The 27,220-nt window shown below is 38.7% G+C and overlaps 1 protein-coding gene across 4 annotated transcripts in view; it reads right to left on the minus strand.

Annotated features, from left to right (window-relative positions):
- Positions 1-27,220, minus strand: part of itga7.L (integrin subunit alpha 7 L homeolog) — a 99,421-nt gene that overhangs the window by 34,653 nt on the left and 37,548 nt on the right. For 3 of the 4 annotated variants that reach the window (XM_018247388.2, XM_018247389.2, XM_041582495.1), the window contains exons 2-10: positions 16,929-17,056; positions 16,028-16,107; positions 8,551-8,806; positions 7,655-7,786; positions 2,745-2,952; positions 2,188-2,381; positions 1,981-2,069; positions 461-588; positions 125-220 (exon numbers count right to left, since the gene is read on the minus strand). In XM_018247388.2, coding sequence (XP_018102877.1) covers positions 125-220; positions 461-588; positions 1,981-2,069; positions 2,188-2,381; positions 2,745-2,952; positions 7,655-7,786; positions 8,551-8,806; positions 16,028-16,107; positions 16,929-17,056 — 1,311 coding nt within the window. Of the gene's footprint in view, positions 1-124; positions 221-460; positions 589-1,980; positions 2,070-2,187; positions 2,382-2,744; positions 2,953-5,762; positions 5,883-7,654; positions 7,787-8,550; positions 8,807-16,027; positions 16,108-16,928; positions 17,057-27,220 lie in introns of all 4 variants that reach the window. The other variant, XM_018247392.2, reaches the window with a different exon arrangement.

The raw sequence follows: 27,220 nt of genomic DNA on the forward strand, positions 1-27,220 counted from the left end.
CACTATATTCTAAGTTACCATGCAAGTTGTGGACCATACTGGAAGAGAATCATAAAATGTAGTTAAAAGATGTACAACCAGAAAAAACACAGTGGCCGCGGTAACAACATACACCAGTTCTCACCAGATTCCAGTGCCATGCTTGCAGTTTTCATTCTCTAAGTCAATATTTTGTGGAGTTATAATGACCTCCTTCAGGACATGAATGACATTGCGTGACCTGTGAATAATACGGATAAAACAAGGGATTACATAAAGACCAAAATATTACATTAGATAATACAGACACCCAGCAGTCCCCTAGTCAATTTATTGTAGCTGCAATGTAAAATTATATACAGTACTTAATATAAAGTAACTATTTCATTAATGTGCTCCACTCAAATGTAAAAAAAAATCGAAATAAATTATGTATTATTATCCGCTCAATTGTATAAAAAATTTAAATTTAAGTACTCACCTAAATAGCACTACTGTGTCAGAAAGAGAGCCCACCAACAGATCAGGATAGGAGTTTCCATCAACGTCTAACCCCCCAGACAGTGAGTATCCAAAAGTCTTTATTCCAACACTTATACCATCCAGAATCTTGAGGAGCATTAAGAACAACAAAGCAAGATAGAAAGAAAAAGAAAAAAGATAGAATAAAAAGAAAAATGGTGAAGTATTACTAAAAAGAGAAATAAACAAATATTAATATCTGTATATAACGTGGGATGAAGGTGAGTAAAACAGTAAAAGAGATGCAACTGAAGTAGTCAGGAGCAAGTCATTTAAAGGGACAGTAACACCAAAAAAATTCTTGTAAAGGAAACATAATATAATGTATTTGTGCCCTGCACTGGTAAAACTGTGTGTTTGCTTTATAAAAACAACTATAGTTTATATAAACAAGCTGCTGTGTAGCCATTGGGGCAGCCATTTAGGCTAGGGGACACTGGGCGATTTGGGGAGATTTAGTCGCTTGGCGACTAATTGCCTCGTCTTTGCGGCGACTAATCTCCCCGAACGCCTTCCCTCTGTCTTGTGCTGGCTAAAATGAAAAATCGCCTGCGCTAAAGCACACACGACGCTTCGTTTTCCGAAGTCGCCGGAAGTTGTCTCAAGCACAGGATACATAGTAGATAAGATAAGTTATGAAGAATCCCATTGTATACTACAGAGCGTATCTGTTATCTGCTGTGTATCCTGTGCCTTTTATCCCTTTTCATCTCTGAATGGCTGCCCCCATGGCTACACAGCAGCTTGTTTATATCAACTATAGTAGTGTTTCTGAAGCAAACACACTCGTTTTACCAGTGTAGCAAAACAGTACATTATATTTCCATGACTTAAGAACACTTTAATTTTTTTGGTATTACTGTTCCTTTAAGGACTATACTAAATAGTCACTGAGAGGGGCAATTCTACTAAGGGTTTAATAAAACTATGAGCTTGGGGCAAACATTAGTGTTGTTTATGGAATGTTAAGGTGTTATTTAAAAAACAACAAGGGTAAAGCACATGTGATCTATGCCTGGCTCAACACTTTTCATGAGTTCTATTTAAAAGAAGTTTAAAACCACACCCATGAATCTAGTATCTAAAACAAAAATCATCAAAGGCTGGTTCACAGGAGTTGGATGCACTTCTGTTGACCTCCATGTTTATCTCTATTTTTTTTTATGTCTTTGGCTAGTGCTAGGCCTCAAATTCTCCTCTTCACTTCTAACAGTTTTTGATGTGTCTGCACCCAGAGCCATTGCATTGGTCCAGGTTCAGGCATACGGAGTGGATTTTAGCACAGAAACACTGAAGTATGCATTTAGGCACTGAGAATCCACCACATGTGGTACTAGCCATTTGAGTCAATACCCTCCCTCCCGTACTCTCCCCTATAGAAAAATATAGATAACATTTGAGACATTTAGTATTTAACATATAGTAACATTATAAAGGTGTTACTTTCAGAATCTAAATGGCACATCTCAAGCAACTAACCTGTGCTGGCTTGGTAACTAATCCTTTGGAGCTGCCATGATAAATATAAACTTTACCATTTCCATCATATGGAGCTCCAATGGCAACATCTGTGAGAAACAGAATTCACTGAACTTTAATGGGCATGATATAAATCATTATCTACTGACATATCCGAACACTAGAAGCTTTTACATTCATGTGAAGGTTTTACATGTGAATACAGACCTTTGAAACCATCCTGGTTAATGTCTCCCAAACTGCCGATTGCTATTCCGAACATAGATCCATCAGACCCATTGAGTCTGATTGGGGGTGATTTATCCAGTTTTCCAGCCTGATTCATATACACGTAAACAGCACCACCAATCTCCTCTTTCCGTGAGAAGAAATTAGGGGCACCCACAAGTAAATCCATCCACCTAACGAACGCAAATAAAATAAATACATTTAGCATAAGACAAAGGGGTAATTAAAAGGATGATGTCATGTTAAAGCTTTTTGCTGATAGGTCTCATTTTGTACATAAGTAATTGTTACTTGAAGGCAGCACAGTGCTTAGTCAATGCAAATCTGAACCCTTGAATTTATGCGAATTGAAACCTCTTGACTGAACTGAAGGCAACATTTTTTTAAGATGATGCCATTTGTTTTGTACTTTGCTAAATATGTAGATTCAGTTTGGTATTCCTTTTTCATCCACATCTAAAAATTATATATTTGGTGGATCCCTGATTATTTTTCTATCACTTTTCCACCATAACAGAAGCATCAACAACACTTACCCATCGTTGTTGAGATCCTCAATGGCAACAGAGTAGCCAAATGATGATGCCAATGTCTCTCCCCATAAAATCAATTCTGGGATGAGCTGGCTTCCATTGTCCCGCTGAAGAATAACCACAGCACCTGTATGATTTGCCCGAGGTGCCCCGCTTACAAAGCTCAGACTGTTCCGCCCTGTTACCCCCCACCCTGAGTCGACTGAGAAACCTAGAGAGTGCAGGGTATGAATCACAAGCGTTATTTCTATGGCAGCGGAGACTGGACTAAAATGACAGAAAGATAATAAGTACAAATGAGAAGTAAACGAGAAGAGAAAGCAGAAGGGATAGCGAATAGCTTCTACAATAATGTCAGAGATAAACAGTGGACATTCCTTGAGCTAACAACAATATTGCTGCCTGCTTTAATAGATTAGTACTGGTTCTCTTCCACGTTTAGCCATACAAAGTTATCTAGAAAGCATTAGTTTGTTTGGAGCTATTCGTAATCATTCTACCTTTTTTTTCCATTTTTTTCATTTTTGAAAAAAGAGTTTCACCCAAGAGTTTTACCCATTTCCCTAATTAACTGGAAAAACACCGGTCAGTCAGAGGTACAGATGTTCATTTAATTTATCTAAGGGTTCTCAGTGCCAGTAGGCCATGCCTCAAGCGCACATTGTCTGGATATATTCACAGCACACTGTATACAGACAGCAGAATTGCCCATCCATACTGACCCACGTGAGCTGCTGGGGGAAATATTGCACCAATGGCCAAGGGATAAATTCTCTAGCTAAAGCCAAAACGAAAATCTAAGCATAGCAATGGCACATTGTTATCCTACAAGGTCATCCCATCATCCCTAATTATGCTGGACATGGATCAGCTCCCCCTCATTTCCTAGCCCCTTGTGTTTGAAGCAGGTGAAGCAGCAATCAGGCTCACTGGAGCAGCAACATGAAGAGGGTGGGTGAATGGTGAATGAAGGGTTAGAGGTGCCCAATCACATTCAAGCCTGTCAGCTCAAGACACCAGCAGACAAAGGATGTTGCCTACAGGGTTAAACATTAAATCAGTTTAGAACGTTTGCCATCCATTTGAAAGGAAAAATAGAATTTACTTATTAATGGATTCTGAACATATTTCCCAATATGAATCAAACCCACTGGTAATAAGACTAATGGGGAAAGGGGGCATAGCAATTTGATGGATTCAACATCCAAAAATCATTGTTCTATTGGCCAGTCTGGAGTAAAGAATCCTAAAGGCTTGGCCAATGTTTAACATTTCTAATGAATGTTTTTTTTTTAAATAGAATTGATTGATAAATAGCTATTCATTTCTAAAAATAAATGTCTCGTGTAATTACATACAGCAGAGTTGGAAACATGGGGCCATACCAGTAACTCCCAATATTTTTCTTTTTGCTTCTTTATGGTGTCACAATGATCTTTCCAACTTTCGCAGGTAGCTCCTCACAGTTAAATGGCCATTTCGTCTTTAACTGATGTTCTATTCAAATGTATTATACTTATATAACTTCTGATTCACACTATGTGATTTGGTGTATTTTCTCTTTAACCTGTGAATCTACTATAGATCACATGTGAGTAACCTGATCTTCTTCATTGGGTTTATTTAATGTTTAAATGTTTTTAGCAACATGTTGATCCAAATTATGAACAAAACCCTTATTCAGAAAACCCAAGCGTTCTGGATAATAGTTCCCATCTACCTTGTATACCCCCATTAACAGTCAGTTAGCTGTTTGTGCATATAGCATTTGCTTTCTGTATGCTGCATTTAAGCATATTTGCTGAAGCTGCCGCAGACACTATACTTACAGCTCACCTAATGCTTATTAATAGGTGAATCTGCAGAATTTACTATTTCTTTAAATTTTTTGCCAGTTTCCAATAAAGAAAATCTTAATGGAATTATACATGGAAAGTAGGTTTTGTTTGTATTCTCTAAATGGAAAGTGGAAAGAATTGCAAGTATCACCTAACTAAAATACCTAGCTAAAATAAATGTGTCAAGCTGGATGATTTTTAACATGGTTTTAGCACAGCCATGAGTAGGGCAAAGAATATACTGCAGAGATACCATAGAAGCAAAGCGGTCAATGTAATCGGGAGAAGGGTAAGGGAATGGGATTAATCCAGTGAAAGAGCATTTGATATTCAGATCATGCATTTACATGCTTCCCAATAGAAGAGCAACTGGGTTGTAGAATACCCTATCTTGGAAGGCAATTACCCTTTATTGTAGGAGATATATTTAATAATGGTGGGGAAGAAGAGCCAAATTAGCATAGGGACAGCATGGGTCAGTGGGCAAGCGAACATTCCATTGCATGCCAAGAACTAAGCATATGTTGGTATTTGATTCTTATATGAGATATTGTGACCTTCAATGTATTTAGCAGAGATGTTGTGATCTAAGCTGAATAAGGAAAATCTGCAGCAGGATCTATGAACCAAGGTTAGATGATGCAAAGTGGGGTAGCAGATGAAAATCAGGAAAGACACTGATGTCATATGCAGTAAAAGCAAAAAGCATAAACAATAAGCCAATAATATAGTAAAGGTCAAACTGCACCTCTGAGGATTACAAAACATCTATAAGCAACAAGGCAAATGGTGAGTTGTTCATAATTGTCAATAATGGAAATTTGGAACTCGCAAAAAATGTGTAATACACACACTTTCGTTTTAGGGGACTGTATTCATGGTTATATTTTTTCTCTACCTGGTCACAATTTGTCAAACAATTTACTTGATTTTATAATGGCCTTTAAACATATTGAGAATGTGCAGAAAGTGCTATAATGACTATTTATTAAGTAGAGTCTGACCTGCAGACAGATGCTTTGTAAAATGGCTTCTTGGCAGTGGTGTTGCATGTGACATTCAATACAAAAGCATATGACATGAAGTCTACCATCAAGGGACAAAGACATAGCAGACGGATGAGGGTAGCACGCAGGAGGTGGGAGCTGAACCCGGCCCCCACACACATATGCAAGTTACAAACCTAAATAGCTATTGAGGGCTACGTCATGACCCAATCTGGCTCCCTTCTGTCTGGGCTCCAGCGTTTTATACACCAACTGATCCGGATCTGAACTATCAATGTTTGTGACAAACAAGAGTCCTGTGCCATGAATGTGAATGCCCCCCAAGGTGTGGAGGAAATGAGGAAGGGAAAAGAGAAAAGAAAAGAGACAGCAAGTTAAAAAGTACAGAGGATATTGTCACAGCGTTGGAAGCTGCAAGAGAGAGGAATAATGGGAGAGAAGGCTAGAATGGCATAGAAAGGGTTACCACTTGGCCAAATAATCCCAGCTTTTAATTGGCATTTCAAATTGGTTCGCAGACAGTGCAAGGTCGATAATACTATTTAAAGCAGCCATACCCTAATCAAATATAATGTTTGCAAGACAACAAATGTCCCAAGTATTTTGGGCATTACAAACCTATGAGATTGGACATAAGCAAATTCATTTGAGTCAGTCTAGTTGTCCATCTTTTTTAATCATGTTTGAAAATGTATTAAATCTGCAGAAAATTCAGGCAAGACTACACATTGATTTTTAAGTGGCAATCTGTAGCTGTGAATCAACTGACTATAGATTTCATAAAATGTTGCCAGGAAAGGGCTTACAATGCAGATTTACAATCATTTTGGGATCACGTGTCTCTTGTGCACTTTGCTCATTTGATTTCAGATTACAGATTTTTTAAGCAATTATTTTGCTCTGCAAAATTCATTTATCTCTGCTTTTTCCTCCATGTCCTGGCTGAGCAGTAAAGCTCAAGAGACCATAGATGATTGTGATTAAAACAATAGGAAAAAAGTATATTTGGCAAATGCCGATTCACTGAACTCATGCTGAACAAGGGGGTATACTTCCCCTTTAAGGTCCTGAAATACTTGCAATAATTTATTGGAAGTAAACACAAATTTAATAGGCAATAAAGTATTATTATGCAGATTAAGATAATATTCCTTTCCTGGATACTGAAATGAATGTGGAATAGTATGCATATGCTGTGGGACATCTTCCACTGCCATCATGGGACACAGCATTGTCTATATATCTCCACTAGAGGTCTATGCTTCCCTACAAGGCTGGAAAGATGTGTAAATGCAGAACTAATGTTGTAAACATGATAATCCATCAACATTTACTGCCCAATAAAGGAAAATGTAAAGTTAAGAAGAAGCATTTTCTGTTCCAGAAAAAAGTATAAAAAATTCTTCTGTTTGCATGGTATGTTTTTTGTTAAATAAGATTTACTCCCCTAAGGCCTAATCCACTCTACTACCCTGTAAATGTCTTATAATGGCTAGTGCAGTTTCATAATACCTGCAGGATTTTGGGTCCCACTGTATAGTGGCTTGTCTAGAAACTAATGCACTGTATTACCCAGCAAATCTCAATAATAGCCATTTCCCTAATGCCTGTAGGATCATGGGTCCCACTGTAGAATTTGTAATACCCTATGAATTATATAGTGAATAAAGTACCCCCTATTGTAAAATATAAGGATATTATAAGTTACAGAGGAGTTCAATGACCATATAAAAGCACAAGGCTGAAGAGGGTGTTATAATACACAAGTTTCAGTGACTCATGTGACAGAAATCACTAAGCTCTGATTATAACCAATGACATCACTAAGCACCATTTATAAGGATATCATTTACAGGATATTCATGGCTCTTGTGTATTATATGGAAGTTATTTAAGTTTTATTGTTGTATACATATGGTGGGGAACAGGAATTGCTGCTTTAAATGGCATTGGCAAACACCTTAAGTATGATCATGTGGAGCAAATTTGTGCCTTTATTTGCCTGACCCCACCCTGAATTTCTCTCCATTTTCCTCTCTCTCTGCAACATCCGGCCATGACCTCATACCAAAATAACTGTGGTGTGGCACTGGTATCATTTCTGGTTTCTGGCTTTTCTCTCCAGCAACTTCATATGGGCCGTCATCATAAGTACCCAGGGCCAGGGCACTCTGATTAAATAGCTCCACCCGGAGCTCCCCTGGCAACCACAGCGAGGTGGAGATCAGAGAAAAAACAGTCACATATACAAGTTAATAGACATATTATTTATTTGCAGAAACACAGCGCCAAGCACAGACCATATAAACATTTGATCGGTCACAACACAAATGAAAATAAGCCTGAATTATTTATGTAATGGGGATTTGACCAGAACCACAACAAATAGTACTATGCCTATTAGGATTTGGCTAATCCTCAGATTCTGGTCTTAATATGTATCCATGCAAAATACTTGTCACATATGGTAGAAAAACATGGTTTCATGGACTTACGTTGCAGAATGGAATGCACTTGGCCAGTTCTCGATTGAAGTTTAAATATGTCAGATATCACATGGTGCACCAGCAACACTGAACTTATTCAAGTTATATGTAAAACATGAACAGCCCTGAATGATATCTACATAATGCTGCAGTTGTAAATACTAACAGCTTTCCATATAAAGACAGTTGTAGTAAGGGAGGGTTGGGCAAGAAAAGTAGTCCATTTGGGCTCTAAGAAAAATATATTCCATCAATACGACAGTAGTGGATTTAGGACATTTCACTAACAATCTGAGACTGGGGGTTGAGCTGTCAAAATCAGGACTGTCCTGCAAAAAACAGAAAAGTTGGGAGGTATGACACTGAGAAAAATTCCCAGAGATCCTTTTATCACACTTACCTTTGTCTTCATACAAGCAACTCATGTTTATCATTTGTAACATTATAAACAGCCTAGATCTCCTGCCACAGCGCTTACCTTTCCAGTTGTATGTTCCTGGGGCCCCAAACATGATATAATGATTGTCAGTGGTGAATCCAGCAGATATTCCTTGCTGGCAGAATCCAAACATCTCGTGTCCCAACGCTCTACCCTCACAGAACTTCCATTCCCCTCCATCTAGGTCTTCGCTTATGGTTAAACCTTCACTCAGAACAAAGCATCGGCCAATCACATCCCGAGTCTCAGAAAGCTGGTTTACTCTCTGGCGAGTTTCATACAAGTGTGCACATGTCTGTAATGGTGACGCAAGAAAATGACATTAAATGGTAGTAATTTGTCTGAGGCATAGGCTAGGGCTACTTCACATTTATGTAGAGGCTGATTTACCAAAACCATTTCTACAGCTCACTAGTCTGTAGCAACCAACTGGTGCCCTATATTCTACTCTAATTTATATAGGTATGAAATAATTTATCATATAGTTGTACAACTGGATGCTCATAGACTGGATGTGGCCCTCCAAGTTATTTTTATGGTACCCAGATGGCTCAAGTGCTCCACAGACGTCTTATTATGATGTTAATGCTTTAATATAATCTTGTCCTTGACTTTGTGACAATAAATTTTCCCCACTACATGAGTAGCAAAGCACTGCTTTGTCCAATGATAAGCCTGCTTGTTTATTTAAAAAAAAGCCAGATTAACTTGTATGTAGAAAGATGTATCTTTAGCAGAAATAAGTCTTCATATCTAAACTTTTTTGTCAGTGACCCCACCCCCGTCTGAAAGCTACAAACTGACAGAAAAGTAAGGCAAATGAAAATGACAGATTTTGCAAAGTTACTAGGAATACAGTCTATCAGATACTAAGGGGCCGATTCACTAAGGGTTGAATATCGAGGGTTAATTAACCCTCGATATTTGACTAGGAATTAAAATCCTTCGACTTCGAATATCGAAGTCGAAGGATTTAGCGCAGATAGTTCGATCGAACGATCGAAGGATAATTCCTTTGATCGAACGATAAAATCCTTCGAATCGAACAATTCGAAGGATTTTAATCCAACGATCGAAGGAATATCCTTCGATCAAAAAAAGTTACCCAAGCCTATGGGGACCTTCCCCATAGGCTAACATTGACTTCGGTAGCTTTTAGATGGCGAACTAGGGGGTCGAAGTTTTTTTAAAGAGACAGTACTTCAACTATCGAATGGTCGAATAGTCGAACGATTTTTACTTCGAATCCTTCGATTCGAAGTTGTAGTCGTAGTCGAAGTAGCCCATTCGATGGTCGAAGTAGCCCAAAAAAAACTTCGAAATTGGAAGTTTTTTACCTTCGAATCCTTCACTCGAAGTTAGTGAATCGGCCCCTAAAAGTTAACTTTTAGAGAACTGCTCCTTTCTACCATTTATACCCTGCTCTGTTCATTGAAGAATAACGTTTTTATTTTACTTTTTGGGAAACCTTTGAAAAGATGGACACTTTTATACAATCAGTCCATTTAAAGAGAGATCATCACTCTATGACTATTTGGCCTTGCTGTGGAATCATTTGCCAACATTTTGCATAAGGAAAACACCTATGTCACTGATACTGCATATGTTAGTAAGCATGTTGCAATTTGTACAACAACTGAAGAGCTCTCTTATTTGTATAATTTGACTGAACACGGCCCCCAAATTCCTGCATTGCCTAGGGACTCTGTGTTATTATTATAAGCACTGAGATAAATAACCTAACTCACTGGCCCGACCCACAAGGCACAAATCTCAAGCAAGACACAGACAACTACATACTGTGTGTATTGTTTAATTAAAAAATATGTGAAAAGTAATGAGATTAAGAGCAATAATCATGGAGGTTATTTCTCAAGGTCATGTAAATTCAGTTAAGGGTAGGCTGAGAGCTGGCAGCGCTCACAAAATATGTAATATCGTTGGTCTTTCTAAAAATAACCCTGGGCCTGCTCTGGCCAAGCCTTCACTTGTAGAAAAACTGTTTGACAGAGCAGAATGGAAATATGTTTCAAGTGTAAGTCTGTTGTTTCTTCTATAAATAATGGTATACTGGAATAAAGCAGTAGCATGTTTATAAGATGAGCAATGTACAACTCCTCTCTTACACTGAGCATGTCACTGGGATGCTGCTTTATTCACATGCTGCTATCTATGGAATTCAAAGCAATAGCAATGAGACTTTGCCAATGTATGGAAAGAATGAGGATTAATGTTCCTGCATATAATAACAATGGTCTCTCCCTGTTCGTGTACACGGGTTCAGGATTTGTTACTGCACTGTATAAAGCCACGCAACTAAAGCTAATTTAAATGGGACCAAAAGTAAATTTACTATGAGAAGGTGATTCTATACTCCATCCAACTAGGTACAGCAAAATTGCACCCCCCCCTTTGTGCTCTGTTTGTTCTTCCCCAGCACCTTTTTTTATAAGTCGCCCAGTGCCACAGCCTTGCCAACCATAAAACATTCTACATTAGTCTGAACAGGAATGATTTGGGGGCTCAGGAACCTTCCTGGCACCACGCTCACAAATTTAGTGTATGAGCAGGTGGTGGGGGACTGAATCACTACAACAGAGAGACCAATTGTGCTTTCTTCACTAGAACAGACAAATTTGTGGTTTAATAACCAGAATTTCAGCTCTTAAAGTTACCAGGCTTCTGTGGATGTCATGTGGATGACAGGCAGTAGGCAAAAACATCTTGTGCCCATTGGCAGTTCGTAGCTTGTGCATCTGGTGGGTTCAAGGGGACACGCACATATCGCACAATTGCCCCCTTTACTGCTGATTTAGTGCTATGGTGGATTTAAGCAGACACCCACATAACGTCCTTAACCCTATCCTCATGAACTGAGTATTGCCAAATGCAAGACATTTTTTATTCATGGGGGAAATTTCCATTTTTTGTACTTTGCTCCCTGCCTGGCAATTTGTAAATGAGCCCTAGGGGAAAATTTAATAATATTGGAGACAAACATCACCGGTGATGTTGCCCATAGCAACAAATCAGATCTTTGTTTTTGTTTTCTAACTGTTCAAATCTAATTGCTATGTACAACATCACCGGTGATGTTTGTCCCAATGTTAATAAATACGCCCTGGTGTTCGATAATCTTTTTTTCACAGGGGGCTCGGATTACATTCAGCACTTAGCTTTGCAACCCACATATTGGTTTAAAACCCATTCTGCACCATGTTTTAATTACTATTTCTATGGTAGGAAGATATTGTCAGTGAGACTTCCTAATCGGTGGAATGCATGTTGTTTTTTAACTAACATTACTGGAGGTTTGTCATGATAACACAATTGTGCACAAGATTCTTATAAAAACACACAAACAACAACATAGCTTAAAATGAAAAAGACACATGACCATCAAGTTCAACCTTATACAGACCCTAGCAGAAACTGCCTCTAACTAAATCATTAGCAATTTAAACCACAAATGGTCACAATTCCTGATCCCAACAAGACTATCTCGTTTCTCCCTGGACAATAATCACACACTGGAGAGATACCATTAAAACCCATCAAATACAGCCATCTAAGGAATTGGCCATGGGCTTGCATCGCAGTAGTAAATCATATTCATAATGGCAACCAACAGTACTGATGTATGTACATAATCCTACAGGCAATTACACAGAATTAACTAATTTTCAGGACATGCAACTTGCCATACAATGCAATGCTGCTTTTGTGCACCATAAAAAAAAGATTGTTTACCTAACCTTATTGCTAGGGTCAAAATGACCCTAGCAACATGTACTGATTAGAGGCTGGAATATGAATAGGAGAGGGCCTGACCAGAAAGATGAGTAATATAAATAATACATTTGTAGCCTTACAGAGCATTTGTTTTTTAGATGGAATCACTGACCCCCATTTGAAAGCTGGAAAGAGGAAGAAGGTAAATAATTCAAAAACTATAAAAAAAATAAATAATGAGGTTACTTAGAATTAGCCAGTCTGTAACATACTAAAAGTTAATGTAAACCTGAAGCACCCCTTTATAAGGAGAATTGGTGTCATGTGGTTTCGGATGCACAGTGGGCTTCCTTTCATGCATAAGCAGCAAAGGATATTACAAAGTACAGGTATGGGATCTGTTATCCAGAAACCCATTATCCACAAACTTCCGAATTACGGAAAGGTTGACTCCATTATAATCAAATAATCCTAATTTTTTAAAAATTATTTCCTTCTTCTCTGTAATAATAAGAAAGTATCTTGTACTTGATCCAAATTAAGCTATAATTAATTACTGGAAGCAAACCCAGATTATTGGGTGTTTAAATGATTTTCTAGCAGACATACGATATGAAGATCCAAATCACGGAAAGATCTGTTATCCGGAAAACCCAAGGTCCCGAGCATTCTGGATAACAGGTCCCATACCTGTGTATATTTTGAATACCAGGCTAGTCAGTGACTTATCAACAGATCAGATTCTGCATCACAAACCAATGCAGAAATATCATAAATGTATGAGTGGCGGTCTGACTGTTTTATTGTCCCTGATTAAAACAGATGACACAAAATACACAAAAACAATGGTGGCAAAAATGCATGAAGAGAAATTACTACTTTTCTGTCCCTACTGTTATAATATCCATCTTTCAAATAGTTTTTTTTATATATGAAGCAGGGGGTGCATGTAATGAGCAACGCATGCCAGCACAATGTGATCCACCACAAGAAACATACAAAACACTGATCAACGAGGTCCATCATTTCATATATATAAAGAAGTTGTCTAGTTTTTACTTTCTCTTTGTTCCATGTTCCTGAAATGATACCCATTGATATGGTTGTATTCATACTGCGTGGCTATCATGCTGAGAGTTTACCTTTTTTCTTTTTTTTTAGAAAAATTAAGATCGTTGATCAGTTGCTACATATTGCTAATCTCTTAGGGCTAGTCCACACGAGGAGATTCAGGGAGATTTTGTCGTCTGGCGACTAATCGCCACGTCTTTTGCGCGACTAATTTCCCGAACTGCCTCAGCGTTTTTCCCCTTAGGCTACAATGCAAAGTCTCCTGCGCTAATGCACACGTGGCGATGCGTTTTCTATAGTCGCCCGAAGTTGCCTCTCCTCGTGTGGCCTTACCCTTAGGCATCAAAGAGAAACAACCTACACAATATTTTAGCTGCTGCTGAAGAACAGATATACTAAAGTTGGACATGATCCTCTGGGTAGCAGCACTTAAGAGATGTTGTATTTGATGCTGTATCCTGTATCTTTATCACTTTATACAGATCAAAATATATTAATGGTATAATAATGAGACAAGGGAGGATGTGCATTAATCCTCTATACATCATTAATCACAACACATCCATTCTGACACATCTGCTTACAAAAGAATCATCCCTCATTAATAATGTATTAGAGGAGAAGGTCACCATGGAGGAGACACAACGGAAAAAAACAAAATCATATTAAAGGACACGGCAAAGCAGTCAATACTCCCCTGCTGTGCTGAGTTGTGCAAAGGTTACAGAGACAGCTCCATGCAAACAATTACCATTTTTATTTTAATCACTGTAAGCTCAATGTATTCTCTGGTTGCTAAGGGTACAGAACGCATTTGTATGGATGGGAAGGAACTCAAAATGTCTAGAGGTTGACCTGCTTTACCAATATTTATTGAAACTGTATATGAATTAGGAACTCATGGGGCCCCTATACCTCCTGGGCTCCCCCGGAAGCCGCAGGGTCTGCTTTCTCTGTAGAAGCAGACTCTACTTAAAATTGTCTTCTAGAAAGTGGTTACAGTGAAAATTATATATATATATAAATCTGCCTGCAATTTATCTCCAAATATTGTCTACATTAAAATCTGGGCAGCAAATTGATAAACTTGTATAAAATGAGTTTGTAAATCAGGTTGTTAATTTGCATGTACAGAAAAACGACACCATTTTCACACCACTTTTTATGCCATTTTACTGCAGATTTGGAACCTATTATCCAGAATGCTCAGGACCTGAGGTTTTCCAGATAACAGATTTTTCCATAATTTGAATCTTTATACCTTAAGTCTACTAGAAAATGATGCAAACATTACATAAATCAAATAGGCGGGGTTTGCTTCCAATAAGGATTAATTATGTCTTAGTTTGGATCAAATACAAGATATGGTTTTATTATTACAGAGAAAAAGGAAATCAATTTTAACAATCTGGATTATTTGATTATAATGGAATCTCTGGGAGACAGCCTTTCCATAATTCGGAGCTTTCTGGATAATGGGTTTCCGGATAATGGATCCCATACCTGTATATTATTTTATTATGAAATGGTGTTAAAAGTGAAGTGTAATCGAGCATCATTTTTACTAGCCAGGTGGCCACACTATGCTTCACATACACCAAAATTTATTTTTTAACTATATCCAATTTTTTCGTATACAGTCACATTTTTTTTACACAACTTTTGAAATATTCCCCCTAAGTGACAGAACATAAATGAAAAAGTTGCATAATAACCAATGGGAGTCACTGTCGGTAAGAAAATGTTTCTCCTGCGGTAATCACACTAATTTGTAATAAACCCAGGGGATTAGCATTGATTAAAAACCCCAGGCAATCCACATTATAGAAACAATTTTATATTTTAATGTTAAAAAAAGAGTTTCTAAAGTGTAGTAAATTATTATGAAGTTATTATAGCTGGAGCAAACTTTGCGGCTTTTATTAAAAGTAATTGATTCTGTCAAAATACTGGATGACAATGTGTAAATGAGATTTACTGTATAAGATAAAGGATCTTGCTATGGGTTCTGCTCTTGTTCTCTTTCTAGTCTTCCAGTGGTGCAGCAAAGTCATTTTGTAGCTTGGCCCTTTTGCAAATACAGTAGATGGATGGCAAGTACCTGTACAAAGGCTGTTGGGGTAGAACGACCTCTGGTTGGACGTCAGGAGAATAAATTAAATAGCAGTAAAGGGCATGTTAAATTACAGAAATAGGCCTCCCTCTCATCCAGACAGTGAGGCGGGTAAACACTGATCACTCTCTCCCACCACATGGACGGGAGGAATTTTTGTGTTAACCAGTTGCTGTGACTCACATTTCTACACAGCTACTGGCACATGTACCAGCCTTTCTGACTCACTGCTGCTCTTTGGCTAAAATCTCACAAATTACATTTATTGCAGGTGGAGTCACCACTTGGACAAATATTTTTATACCAGTCTGAAACAATAAAACTTTAAAAAGCAGAATGAGGTTTAAAAAGACAGAAACACATACAGTAAGTGAACGTATTTCTAAGCATTTAATAGTTATATCTGTTTGTCCACCATTAGCAGGTACAGTGTACATAGACTAAATAAATAGTGACTGTGTACGGCATCTTCAGGGGCACATGTAAAAACATTACATTATGGGTTAAAAATAAACAGTGGCTGTTTGCGGCTAAAATTGCACTCTGCACTTGACCCTTACAGTTTTTGCCTGTGCAGGATAACATTAAGTTACAACTCACCACAATTTTTCCCCCAGGGCCTTGACTCTTTACAGTGACCCCAAGCCATTGGTTTTCCTTGCTCTCACGAGATGCATCGACTGGGCAAAAACAGAAAGACAAAGTCAGAGAAGCTACCAAAACATATAAATGTAATGTTTTGCTCAATATTTTATCAAGGATAGGTGGGAGGAGCAAACTATTGTTTATTTTATGAATTATTAAGATCTCCAGGGAGATTATGATAAGATTGTAATCTGGTCACAAGGAACTTTCTTAGCCTAGCAACCAGTTAGTGGTTTGAATGATAGATTTTAAGATGAACAGGAGAGGGTCTGAATAGAAAGCTAATAAAAAAAACTATGCTATGCCTATGATTAAGGGAGTGTTTCCCGAAACGCGTAAGGCGACGCTGTTAACCCTAATGTTGCAATAAACTTCAAATTTACCCGGAGTGCCTGATTTTATCCGGAGTGCCTCATTTGCTCATTGGACCAATAAAAAAAAAAAACTAGCCTCAAAAATAATCTAATAAATAATAAAACCAAATCTAATTTGGTTGCTAGGGTCACTGACCCCAAAAATAATATCAATAACAGCATTTTCAGTTTTAGGCCGATGAAAGGCAAAATGAGAATGGAAAATAAATAACTGACATGTTTTGGTCCATAATAATTGAGGTAAAACTGGCAGGTGGCACTTTGGTAATTGAAAATGACCCATAGTAAAGAACAAAAATTGTGATCAGTGTTTATTTTATTCTTTGTGTGTCATTGCTGTAATGGTAAAAGGGTATTAAAGACTTTTTCATATACACGGAAGGCACTGGCGTTATATGAGGGTTCTTTATCTGATTACTAATTCATAATTCTCCTAATACATCCCACAAACAAACACACAGCATAACAGCCACGTAACCTACCTCCATGGTCAATATCAAGTCGTATACAGTCCTTTGGCTCTGTAGTAAGTGGACATCCATATAGACCCCCTGTACGATTGGCATTTTGATTTGGTAATGCTGAGGCCTGAGGAGCTCCAACCAAAAGCCTGCAGAACAAAACAGACTTTTAAATCAAAGTTTTGTGACATTCCCATCAAAGAATGAAGATGAATGATCTTGGTACTGGTGCACAAAGGGAATTTAGTAATTTACATATTTGGTTAATCACATAAGTCTAGGTGCCCAGGTGCAAAATTTGTTGCAGTGCCCCTTCATTACTACACCCATGTACATACAGTAACTTCCCCAGTGATCAGCGGTTTCTCTATGCCACCCTGTCTAGCCACCAACATATCTCAATGCCTGCCTGAAGTATTTTGCAATATACAGTTATTAGCTGGACAGCTACAGGCTTTGAACCAATGACTTAGCACAGAGGGCTGCACAGTTACTTAGGGGCACATTTACTAAGCTCGAGTGAAGGATTCGAATGAAAAAAACTTCGAATTTCGAAGTTTTATTTTGTCTACTTCGACCATCGAATTGGCTACTTCGACCTACGACTACGACTTCGAATTGAACGTTTCGAACTAAAAATCGTTCCACTATTCGACTATTCGATAATCGAAGTACTGTCTCTTTAAAAAAAATTCGACCATCTACTTCGCCAACTAAAACCTACCGAGCACCAATGTTAGCCTATGGGGACCTTCCCCATAAGCTTTCTTAGCATTTTTTGATTGAAGGAAAATCGTTCGATCAATTAAAATCCTTCTTTTGATTCGAAGAATTTGATCAATTTAAACTATTTTTCCTTCTATCGTTCGATGTAAGTAAATGTGGTAAATCCTTCAACTTCGATATTGGAAGTCGAAGGATTTTACTTTGATGGTCGAATATCGAGGGTTAATTAACCCTCGATAGTCGACCCTTAGTAAATGTGCCCCCTAGAGTTTGTTAGTGATTGATAATATCTTATAAATATAATTCAGTATTCTCCAGTGGATGACAACTTCACTATAACACCTCTCCCAACTGCTCCTGTGCAATAAACACTGGGCACCGGGATAGGTGCCAGCACATTGCCCTGCTAGAAATTCAACATACGCAAAAGGAAACTATTAACCCTTTCACCTCTTGCTTTACTGTCTGGGAACCAAGCAGTAAACAATAAAAGCTATTTGTTATATGAAAAGTAAGACTCTGTACAAACAGGGAACCCTTTTTAAAATATGAAGTCTTAAAGGAACAGTAAAACCAAAAAATTAAAGCGTTTTAAAGTAATGAAAATATCATTTAGTGTGGCCCTGCACTGGTAAAACTGATCTGTTTGCTTCAGAAACACTACTATAGTTCATATAAACAAGCTGCTTTGTAGCAATGGCAGAAATTGAAAAAAAGGCTATATGGCACAGGTTAAATAGTGGATAACAGATAACACCATTATGTTCTACTGAGCTTATCTGCTGTGTAACCTGAAGCTTTTCTCCTTTGAATGGCTGCCCCATTGCTACACAGGAGCTCATTTGTATAAACAATAGTAGTGTTTCTGAAGCAAACACAGCAGTTTTACCAGTGCAGGGCAACACTGCATTATATTTTTATTACTTTAAAACACTTTCATTTTTTGATGTAACTGTTCCTTTAACTTCCCCTCCCCAGCAGCCACATATTCCTGCTTTAATTTATGATAACCCAAGAAGGTGCTGGTACATCAATACTAACTTCCCTTGCAACTTTGTGCCTGCTTTGCTTCCATTTTGTACTACTGGTTATTATATATGCTGTCATATGCATACTGTAGGTTCCAAATGTGACGTTGATCCTACTGCTCAGGAATCAACCAGAATTCTAGTTAGCGAAGATGTGCTGTAAATATACAGGGCAGCTATCAGGGGGGGACAGGGGGGAGAGTTGTAGGGGGCCCGAGGGTAAGGGGGGCCCGGCCATGCCGCACTTACATGATTAGCTGGGGCCCCTGCTTTCTGAGAGCTGCTGACTCCGGGAAGGCAGGGGGAGGTGTAACATGGCAGGGCCCCCCTAAAGGTAACCCTTTGTGGTCCCTGTTGTGTGGTGGGGCCCTGGGCACTACATTTGTTTTAAACTTCTGGGGGAGGGGCAAGTTTTTTTTACATGGATGTTTAAGGGGGGCCCTGGCCACCAATTTTCTTATAACGTGGGGGGGCCCTGGCCACCAATTTTTTTCCACCATGTGGGGTCCTAGCCACCAATATTTTTTAATGGGGGGGTCCAGACCACAAGTGTTTTTTTTAATGGGGGGGCCTGACCACCATATTTTTTTTTTTTTTATTGTGTGGGGGAGGGAGGACCTGTAGGTGGGGCTTTTGGTGGGCGCAGCCCAGGGGGCCCAGGAAATTTTGTCATATGGGGCCCTGTGATTTCTGATGGCGGCCCTGTAAATATATACAGTATATGTTAGTTTCAGAAGGTTTATACCTGTAACCTGGTTATGAGCTAAGCGACTTCGAGCAGTTGACCAAAGACTATACATATAGGGGAAAATATAATAATTTCTGATAACAACATATGAAAATAGTAAATATATAGATATATATATATATATCTTTGTAAATGATTATGTTTTACAGTTGTAATATTCCTTTGTTAAACCTGTTGAATTATGTGTCTGCACATGTAAGGGTCAATATTACTGCTTTTCTGACTCAGAAGTGACACCCACCCTTCATGCCCCATGCAGTGAGTGTCCCAGATAAGTGTGACAGGGTACATTAGACATGGATGCCACACTCCTGAGCCAGCACTGACGCATGGACTCGAAATGCTGTTTAGGAGACACTTATACCAGCAGCTGTGTAGGATGCAGGAATGTCACAGTATTAACCCTCCCTTGGCTGGCAGCTGACCAGTAAACTCATTCACTTGATGGTACATGTATTCCCATAATTAGGCAGCATTGTGGGCACACTGACACAAAGTAGGTGTATCTCAACTTACATTTTGTTCTAAAATTTGTATCAAGTGGGTATAAGATTCATGTTACTCGGTTGTGTGACCTGTATCTGCATGGGCACTGGCCAGTTCAGCACAAAACTATTTCACTATCATACCATCAACATTCAGAATAAAACAATTCTAAAGTCACTACGGCATTCCAACACATTATGGTCAATTTTAACAGGCACCATTAACTTGCCAGCCAGGGAGGAACCCCCAAAGAAGAACATGCATGCATATAGTGCCCTGGTTGGAATCACTGTGCTCCCCTAAAAATAAGTGCAATCAGATTTCAGTGTCCCAAACAAAAAACACTGACATTTGAAAGCGACACTTGTTTTTTGAACTTCATTGTGCATGTAAGTGGCCGCGTTTCTTTATACTCCGTTTTGCAAGCTCAAACTACTTTTTACCAGTATTATTGCACTTTGCACTGTAAATGAGTTCCAATATGTGGTATGGACTAAAATGGAAAACATGAGGTATAATATGAATACAATGACACACAGTTGCTTCTGTCAATTTAATGTCTTCACATAACAAAAACATAGCTGCTAAAGGTTATTGCCACAAACTGTGTAACTGTGCATCACTCAGCACCCCAGCTGGGTCCTCTTAAACCCTGGGCCCCAAGCAGCTGCTATTCTTTCTCAATTAATACTCCCCTGCATTTAATAATGTCTACTGTACTTTCTCTTTGCTAGCCTGCAAGTGGACCCTGAACCCTGAACTATATACATTGTTACACAGTATAATTTTCTTTCTACTTTTAGCTACATTCTGTCCCCAAACTGTGGTGTTGAGGAGTAAATGCCTGCCCTACGATAATAGCAAGCCAGTAAATAGACCAGTGTTGCCCAAAAAATCATTGGGATCTACCAATAGATCTTCAGCTGCTGAGCAGTAGTTCATAGCAAGAGAATATTCTTCAAAATTATCCATTTTCTCACCCTGCTAAGTGCTTTCCAGTATTAACATATTTTTCAAGTTCTTTTGAGTATTTCTAGCTTACAATATCAATCTCTTGCTACGCAACTGCACATTCTTCAGTGATAGCAAATCTCTGCTTTCTGAGAACATTGGAATAAAACCCAAGAATCCAGAGATTTGTGCAACAGATTTATATGGTCACATTGTGGAACCAGCACCATCATGCTGACACTTTTGGTATCAAAGTGACAGTCAATGGCTAAAATTATGGCAAAATTCTGATACAAAGCCATGAACATTTTAAAGTGCTTATTGTAAAAAGTAAAAGTGCAATTATATATTATTATTATCTATATGAATAATAAGCATAGAAAACATTTTAAAAAAATAGAAGTTTAAAGAAACATCAGTATCAGAAGATTTTAGAGGTATCTATTAACAGTAGGTAACTGTTCTAATAACAAAACATCAAGGGCGATTTTTTTGCCCCATGAAAAATTTCTCCCACAGGGAGAAACAAAACTAACTGGCGTGGCCATCCACTCCCATTGGAATTGCTGCATGTAAATCATTTTACATGCAGCAATCCAGGTTATCACAAACTTCTTCTGCATTTTGACATGAGCACCTGGGACTACCACATGTAAAATGTTTTACAAGCAGCAATGCCAAAGGGTTGGGGACAGGCAAGTCATTTCGGGCAGATTCAGAGAAGATTTCCTGTGGGTAATAGGACATCCCATCTGTCATGGCCCTTAAGGGGCAGTTTACACATAACATATAATTTACTTAACCGTACACCACAAATATTAACCTTTTTTCAATTACTCTTCTATTTTTTACTATTTATAAAAATGAATCAGCTTCATTTACCACCCTCTAATGAAAGCTAAGTGGCTGTGAGTCACGTAAGTGATTGGAAGTGATATTACTGGATACATTTTTACCAGCATCTGAGAGATTCCAGCAATGAATCTATCAGTAGCTCTGTAACAGATCAATGAAGTTCAGGGAGAATGCTCAGTAGGAATAAAGGCATCTGATGCTGCTGAGCAATGTATCATGCAATATAAAAAATTAGGAAAGTTAAGAAAGGCAGCGCTCTGGTTTACTGAGTTGCTACTGAAAAATCAAAAGTATTTTTACATTTATTTTATAAATGGGTATATTTGTCAGCATCTCTAAAAAGAAAAACAAATGTTTTTTTGTTTGTAATTAAAGATAAAGAAAAAAATATAGAGAAATAGAAAAAGAAATAGCTAGTAGCTGCTAATATCTTTGCCATTCTGCAGCGCAGCAGTGATACAGACAGCAGGGCTGGATATGATAATAGAAAGACAAAGCAGCTGCTTGGGAGAGAGAGTCCGTGCTTGTGTCAGGTGCCTGGAAATTGCCTTGGCTAGAGGTCTGGGAATAAATGATCAGAGAGCTGCAAGGGAGGAACCATATTGGCATCTGTGTCTCTGGAACATGTATTAAGCTAGGAATCCCTTACCAGTGGGCTACCAGCTGTTGTGCAGTGACCCGTGCCAGCATCCCTTGGCATGTTTGTGATTCTCTCCATTTTAAGACACACAACAATTGAAAAATGTTATATCGTTTATATAGAGGTAAACTACTTCCTTTTGTAAAGGAATAGTAGAGGCTTTCAGTTTTAAAGGACTTGCCCATCCACACCCTTCTGCTATTTTGTGTTTTGAAGACAAGAAAGCAGACACCTCTGGCTTTTAGTAAAGAGGAAAAATTGTGGCTATTTGGCATCGTGGGCTAAATTGCTTTTGTTTCCCAATAAGTAATTATTAATATTTTGTTTCCTGCTTTGATTAAGGCTGTATTTGAGAAGTGCCATTGATTGTTTCCCGGAAACAATCATTTATTCAGTGTAATGTATTGCTCATCTTAATGATTTAGTTGTGCAGTGCTGAACTGAATTAATGCTAGGCATTAGGCATGCACACTTATTGATTACTAATCCATTGACTTTTGGCAATAGGCAAAAATGGTTGAGTTGTATGAAAGTATAAAGCTGCATGTCTCTGATCTAAGTGCTCAGCACACTAAAAGGAGAACTAAAGCCTTAAAATGAATATGGCTAGAAATACTATGTTTTATAAACTAACTGTACCAGCCCAGCGGTTTAGCAGCCCTATAACTGCAGTGATCTCTGCCTTCAACCTTCTCCATATGAGCTTGTCATTTTGGGTCCAGTTAGGTCATTTGTTCATTGTCAGTGGCAGTGCACATGCTCAACTACAGCTTCTGAGCAGCCAAGTAATATGAATGTGAATTAATTACTAATTATCCTTGTATTGTGACATTTATGTCTTATTTATACTGTGGAGTCTATTTATTAAACCACAAATGTTTCTGTCGAGTTTTAAAAAGGGAAAACTTTAATTTTCCAAAATCAGAAAACACTCCAGCTAAAACCTATCAAAGTCATGTAGTAGTCAATGACAGATGTCCCTTTTACAATTTGAAGATGTTTCTTGCCATTGTGATCTGCACTGCTTTTCGTTCGATAATCCAAAAAAGTTGAGGTTATCGGGCGACAATTTGAAAAAGACATACGATTCGAGCATCAAATCCAGAAATGTTGTATGATTCGAATTGTTGCACAATTTTGTTTAGACTTCCTCAACCAGAATAAATTAAGGCAATTTGTGGATAGGAGTTAAGTTACATTTGATTCTATTAAAAAATTTGAAAACTTCAAGTTTTAGTAAATACCCACCTGTATGTCGCCCCTAAACTCCAGTAACAGGCAGAAGCCCAGAGCATGTGCTGTGCAACAGAAAGCAGAAAAGAAGATTTGGTGGTACAGGGGTCTCTTTAGAGGAATAGATCTTTACTGCTATAGGGTTGTGGTTGCTAGTGATGGGCGAATTTATTCACCAGGCGCGAATTCGCGAAAACGGCAGCGAAAATTCAAATTGTTCGCAGGAAATTCGCAAATTTTTCGGCAAATCGAAACGGCGCAAATTCTCCCATCACTAGTGGTTACCTTGCACTTGTAAAGTATCCGCAAAACACAATAGGAGTTATTTTAGACTGCAAGGGCTAAATTGCACACAGTCATTGTACAAAAATAATCCCTTCCTTAAAGATAAAAATACACTCCTTGCACTTCTGTATAGTTGCAATTCGGCACCATACGGTCCATCCTACCTCCTAGGAGTGCAGTTTGCCAATCTACAGTCCCTCCACTGATTGTGGTGGTTGCCCCAGGGTTCAGGCCCGGATTTGTGGAAAGGCCACCTAGGCCCGGGCCTAGGGGGGCAGGATTTTGGGGGGCGGCATGCTGCCCAACCGCACCCAGATTGGTTCAAAAACACTGGGGATGCGCTGGAGATACAATAATTTTTTAAATTTCCCATGTGCCAATCCCCATTGATGATGAAGATTTGCACAAATAAAGGGGGGGAACAGGGGTGATGAATGGCAGTGGGCCTAGGGGCGCCCACTATATAAATCCGGCCCTGCCAGGGTTCCCACAGTGGCATGTATCAATCTCCACAGTGCACCTAAAGGATGGGGCACACAAATAATTTTGACGATGAGCCAGAAGTGATAGCATTTGCAGCGTAATTGTGTTTGATTTGTGTAGTGCAAGCCCAGGCTCCCTGGACCTTAAAAAAAAAAAAATGCAAAAACGTCACTTCTGGCGTTTTCACACGGGACCCTATACCCCAGCGATTGTTTTTATTTTATTTTATACTTTTTTCAAATATATAGGCACCTGAGGCACCCCCCAAAAGCTGCCGCCGTAGGAACAGGCCCTTGGGTGCCTTAATATATAAATATAGCCCTGAGTGCAAGCCCAAGTGTACAAATCGTAATGCATCTCCTGAAACTCCCCCTTGCAACTACTATTACACTACAACTATAGAAAAAAATACTGCATTGTGGATAAAAAAAACATTGTAATTGCAGATGAAAGTGCATTTTGTGCAATGCACTTGTGGGTTAGAAATAATCCCTAATGTATAAAATTGTTATCCTGCTTCTCTGTTAAACTTCAGTTTTCCTTTAAGCACCAGTTTCTGCAGATGAAAGTGTATATGAAGAATATGAAGTCAGTCTCTAGCAATTTTCCAGCCTAGCATTCCAACTCTCAGGGTGCCGCCTCAACAAGCATTTTCCAGTCCTTTTCTATACATTTGTAACTGCACAAAAGGTGGACTGAAATGAAATAACACATCTTATTTTTACTAGTCTGTATCAATGATGCATGTCAAAAAATATATATAACAAAAAGCAATAAATGTGTTTAAGGGCCATCCAGATATGAATTTTAGGTCTGGTGCAATGAAAAGTCTAATGGAGGAGATAACATGAGATTGTGGCCAGTATGTCATAAAGACAAATTTGGGGCAAATTCACTAAGAATCGTAGTTGTGCCAGGCGCAAATTCGCCGCACTTCACCACACTTCGCCAGGCGTAGTTTCGCCAGCGCTCCGCAAATTCAATAAAATCCGAAGTTGCGCACAGGGGTAGCGTAAGTTTGCGAAGTTGCGCTAGCGTTAATTCACCAAGCGAATCGAAGTTTCGCTAGCGATGGTTAATTTGCATACGGCGCCATATTCAAATTTCAATGGAGGAATACGTATCAGCACTACAAATGCCTAGAAAACCTTCAAAACATCAAATAAAATTTTTATTTTGCCCTATACATGTGCCCACTGTATAGTTAAGTTGCCATGAGTTAGGAAATGTAGGGGGGAAGGAGGGGAGCCCCAAAAAAACTTTTCGATCTTTTTCAGCCTATCACCCATAATATAGAAAACACGCCAGCGTTTTTTGGGACTTAGAAAAAATTTTCACTTTTTTTGAAGCAATCCCTATCTACTCTATTGCGCTTTGCCTGGTCTGTGGTGGCGAAGGAAGTCTAGCGTAAAAGGTGGCGTTCAGAACAATGCGCGCATTAGTGAATTTGCGTAGTTTCGTTCGTTGCGCAAATTCGCCAGGCGTAAGGGTGCGAAGTTACACTAGCGAAATTACGTCAGCGTCCGTTAGTGAATTTGCGAAGTAACGAAAATGCCCGACGCTAGCAAATTTACGCTAGTGTTCGGCGCTTCGGTGCTTAGTGAATTTGCCCCATAGGCTCTCTAGGCAAGACTGCAGGTGCCAGGACTCCCCTGCAAAAATATAAAAAGAGTTGATCCCCCCCCCCCACAACATTGCAGGTGACCCACAATGAGTGGAAAAGAGATTTGCCCCTTCTATAGTTAAACCCATGGGCAACAACATTAACCTTTAATACTTTCTCAGAATCTTATGGAAAAAGAAAAAGGAAAATAAATGTTTAAGGTACAGTGACCCATTATAATTATTATTAGTAGTAGTATTAGTAGTATTACGATTTTGCTAGTATAAGCATTTAGAAGTGTTGGAAGTGACTAATTAAAAGGATTCATGATTTTTATAATGTATTTTTTATTTCTACAATATAAAATTTCATTCCTGAACCAGCAAGTGTATTTTTTTTAGTTGTAATATTGGTGCGTAGGCGCCATCTCAGGTCATTTTGCCTGGTCATGTGCTTTTAGAAAGAGCCAGCACTTTAGGATGGAACTGCTTTCTGGCCGGCTGTTGTTTCTCCTATTCAATGTAACTGAATGTGTCACTGAGTGCTGTTCTAAGATCTACCAGGCAGCTGTTATCTTGTGTTAGGAAGCTGTTATCTGGTTACCTTCTCATTGTTCTTTTGTTAGGCTGCTCTGGGGGGGGGGAAGGGAGGGGTGATATCACTCAACTTGCAGTACAGCAGTAAAGAGTGACTGAAGATTATCAGAGCACAAGTCACATGATTGGAGGCAGCCAGGAAACTGTCAGTCTTACAGTGACCTAGGTAAAGATAAGGAACCATATTTATGTAGAACATTGGTTGGCTTGTGTGCTCCAGATCTAAAAGACCAAACTTGAGCTCACACAAATATCTCCTGGTAAACTGGATTGCTATTCCTTCCCTGTTCTGAACATAATTATCAAACAACTACACTCAACAATAGGGTTAGGCCTGGCCGGTAAAAATAATGGTTGATCTCAATGTTATTATAAGGGAAAAAATATAAAAATATAGGAAGGCCGGTATTTTTTTTCCAGAAAAGGTGGCAACCCTACTCAACAATCAAATCGTACAAAATAAGAGATCAAAATATGGCAGCGGGAATCGTCAGTGCTGAACTAGATTTGGGGGTACTCTGAACATGAATACATTTTCTAATGAATAGATGGAATTAAAATTCCTGGTGAGTTAAAGTCGCATTTTCCATAATAAATCTGCAGAGAGCTGTAAGCATTGGCACTGCCCTACCCCCTGTGACAGCAAAGCACCACGGCTGAAAGGGACATGGAAATAAAC

This window comes from Xenopus laevis, chromosome 2L, assembly GCF_017654675.1.
Source record: "Xenopus laevis strain J_2021 chromosome 2L, Xenopus_laevis_v10.1, whole genome shotgun sequence".
In the NCBI taxonomy this organism is placed as follows: domain Eukaryota; kingdom Metazoa; phylum Chordata; class Amphibia; order Anura; family Pipidae; genus Xenopus; species Xenopus laevis.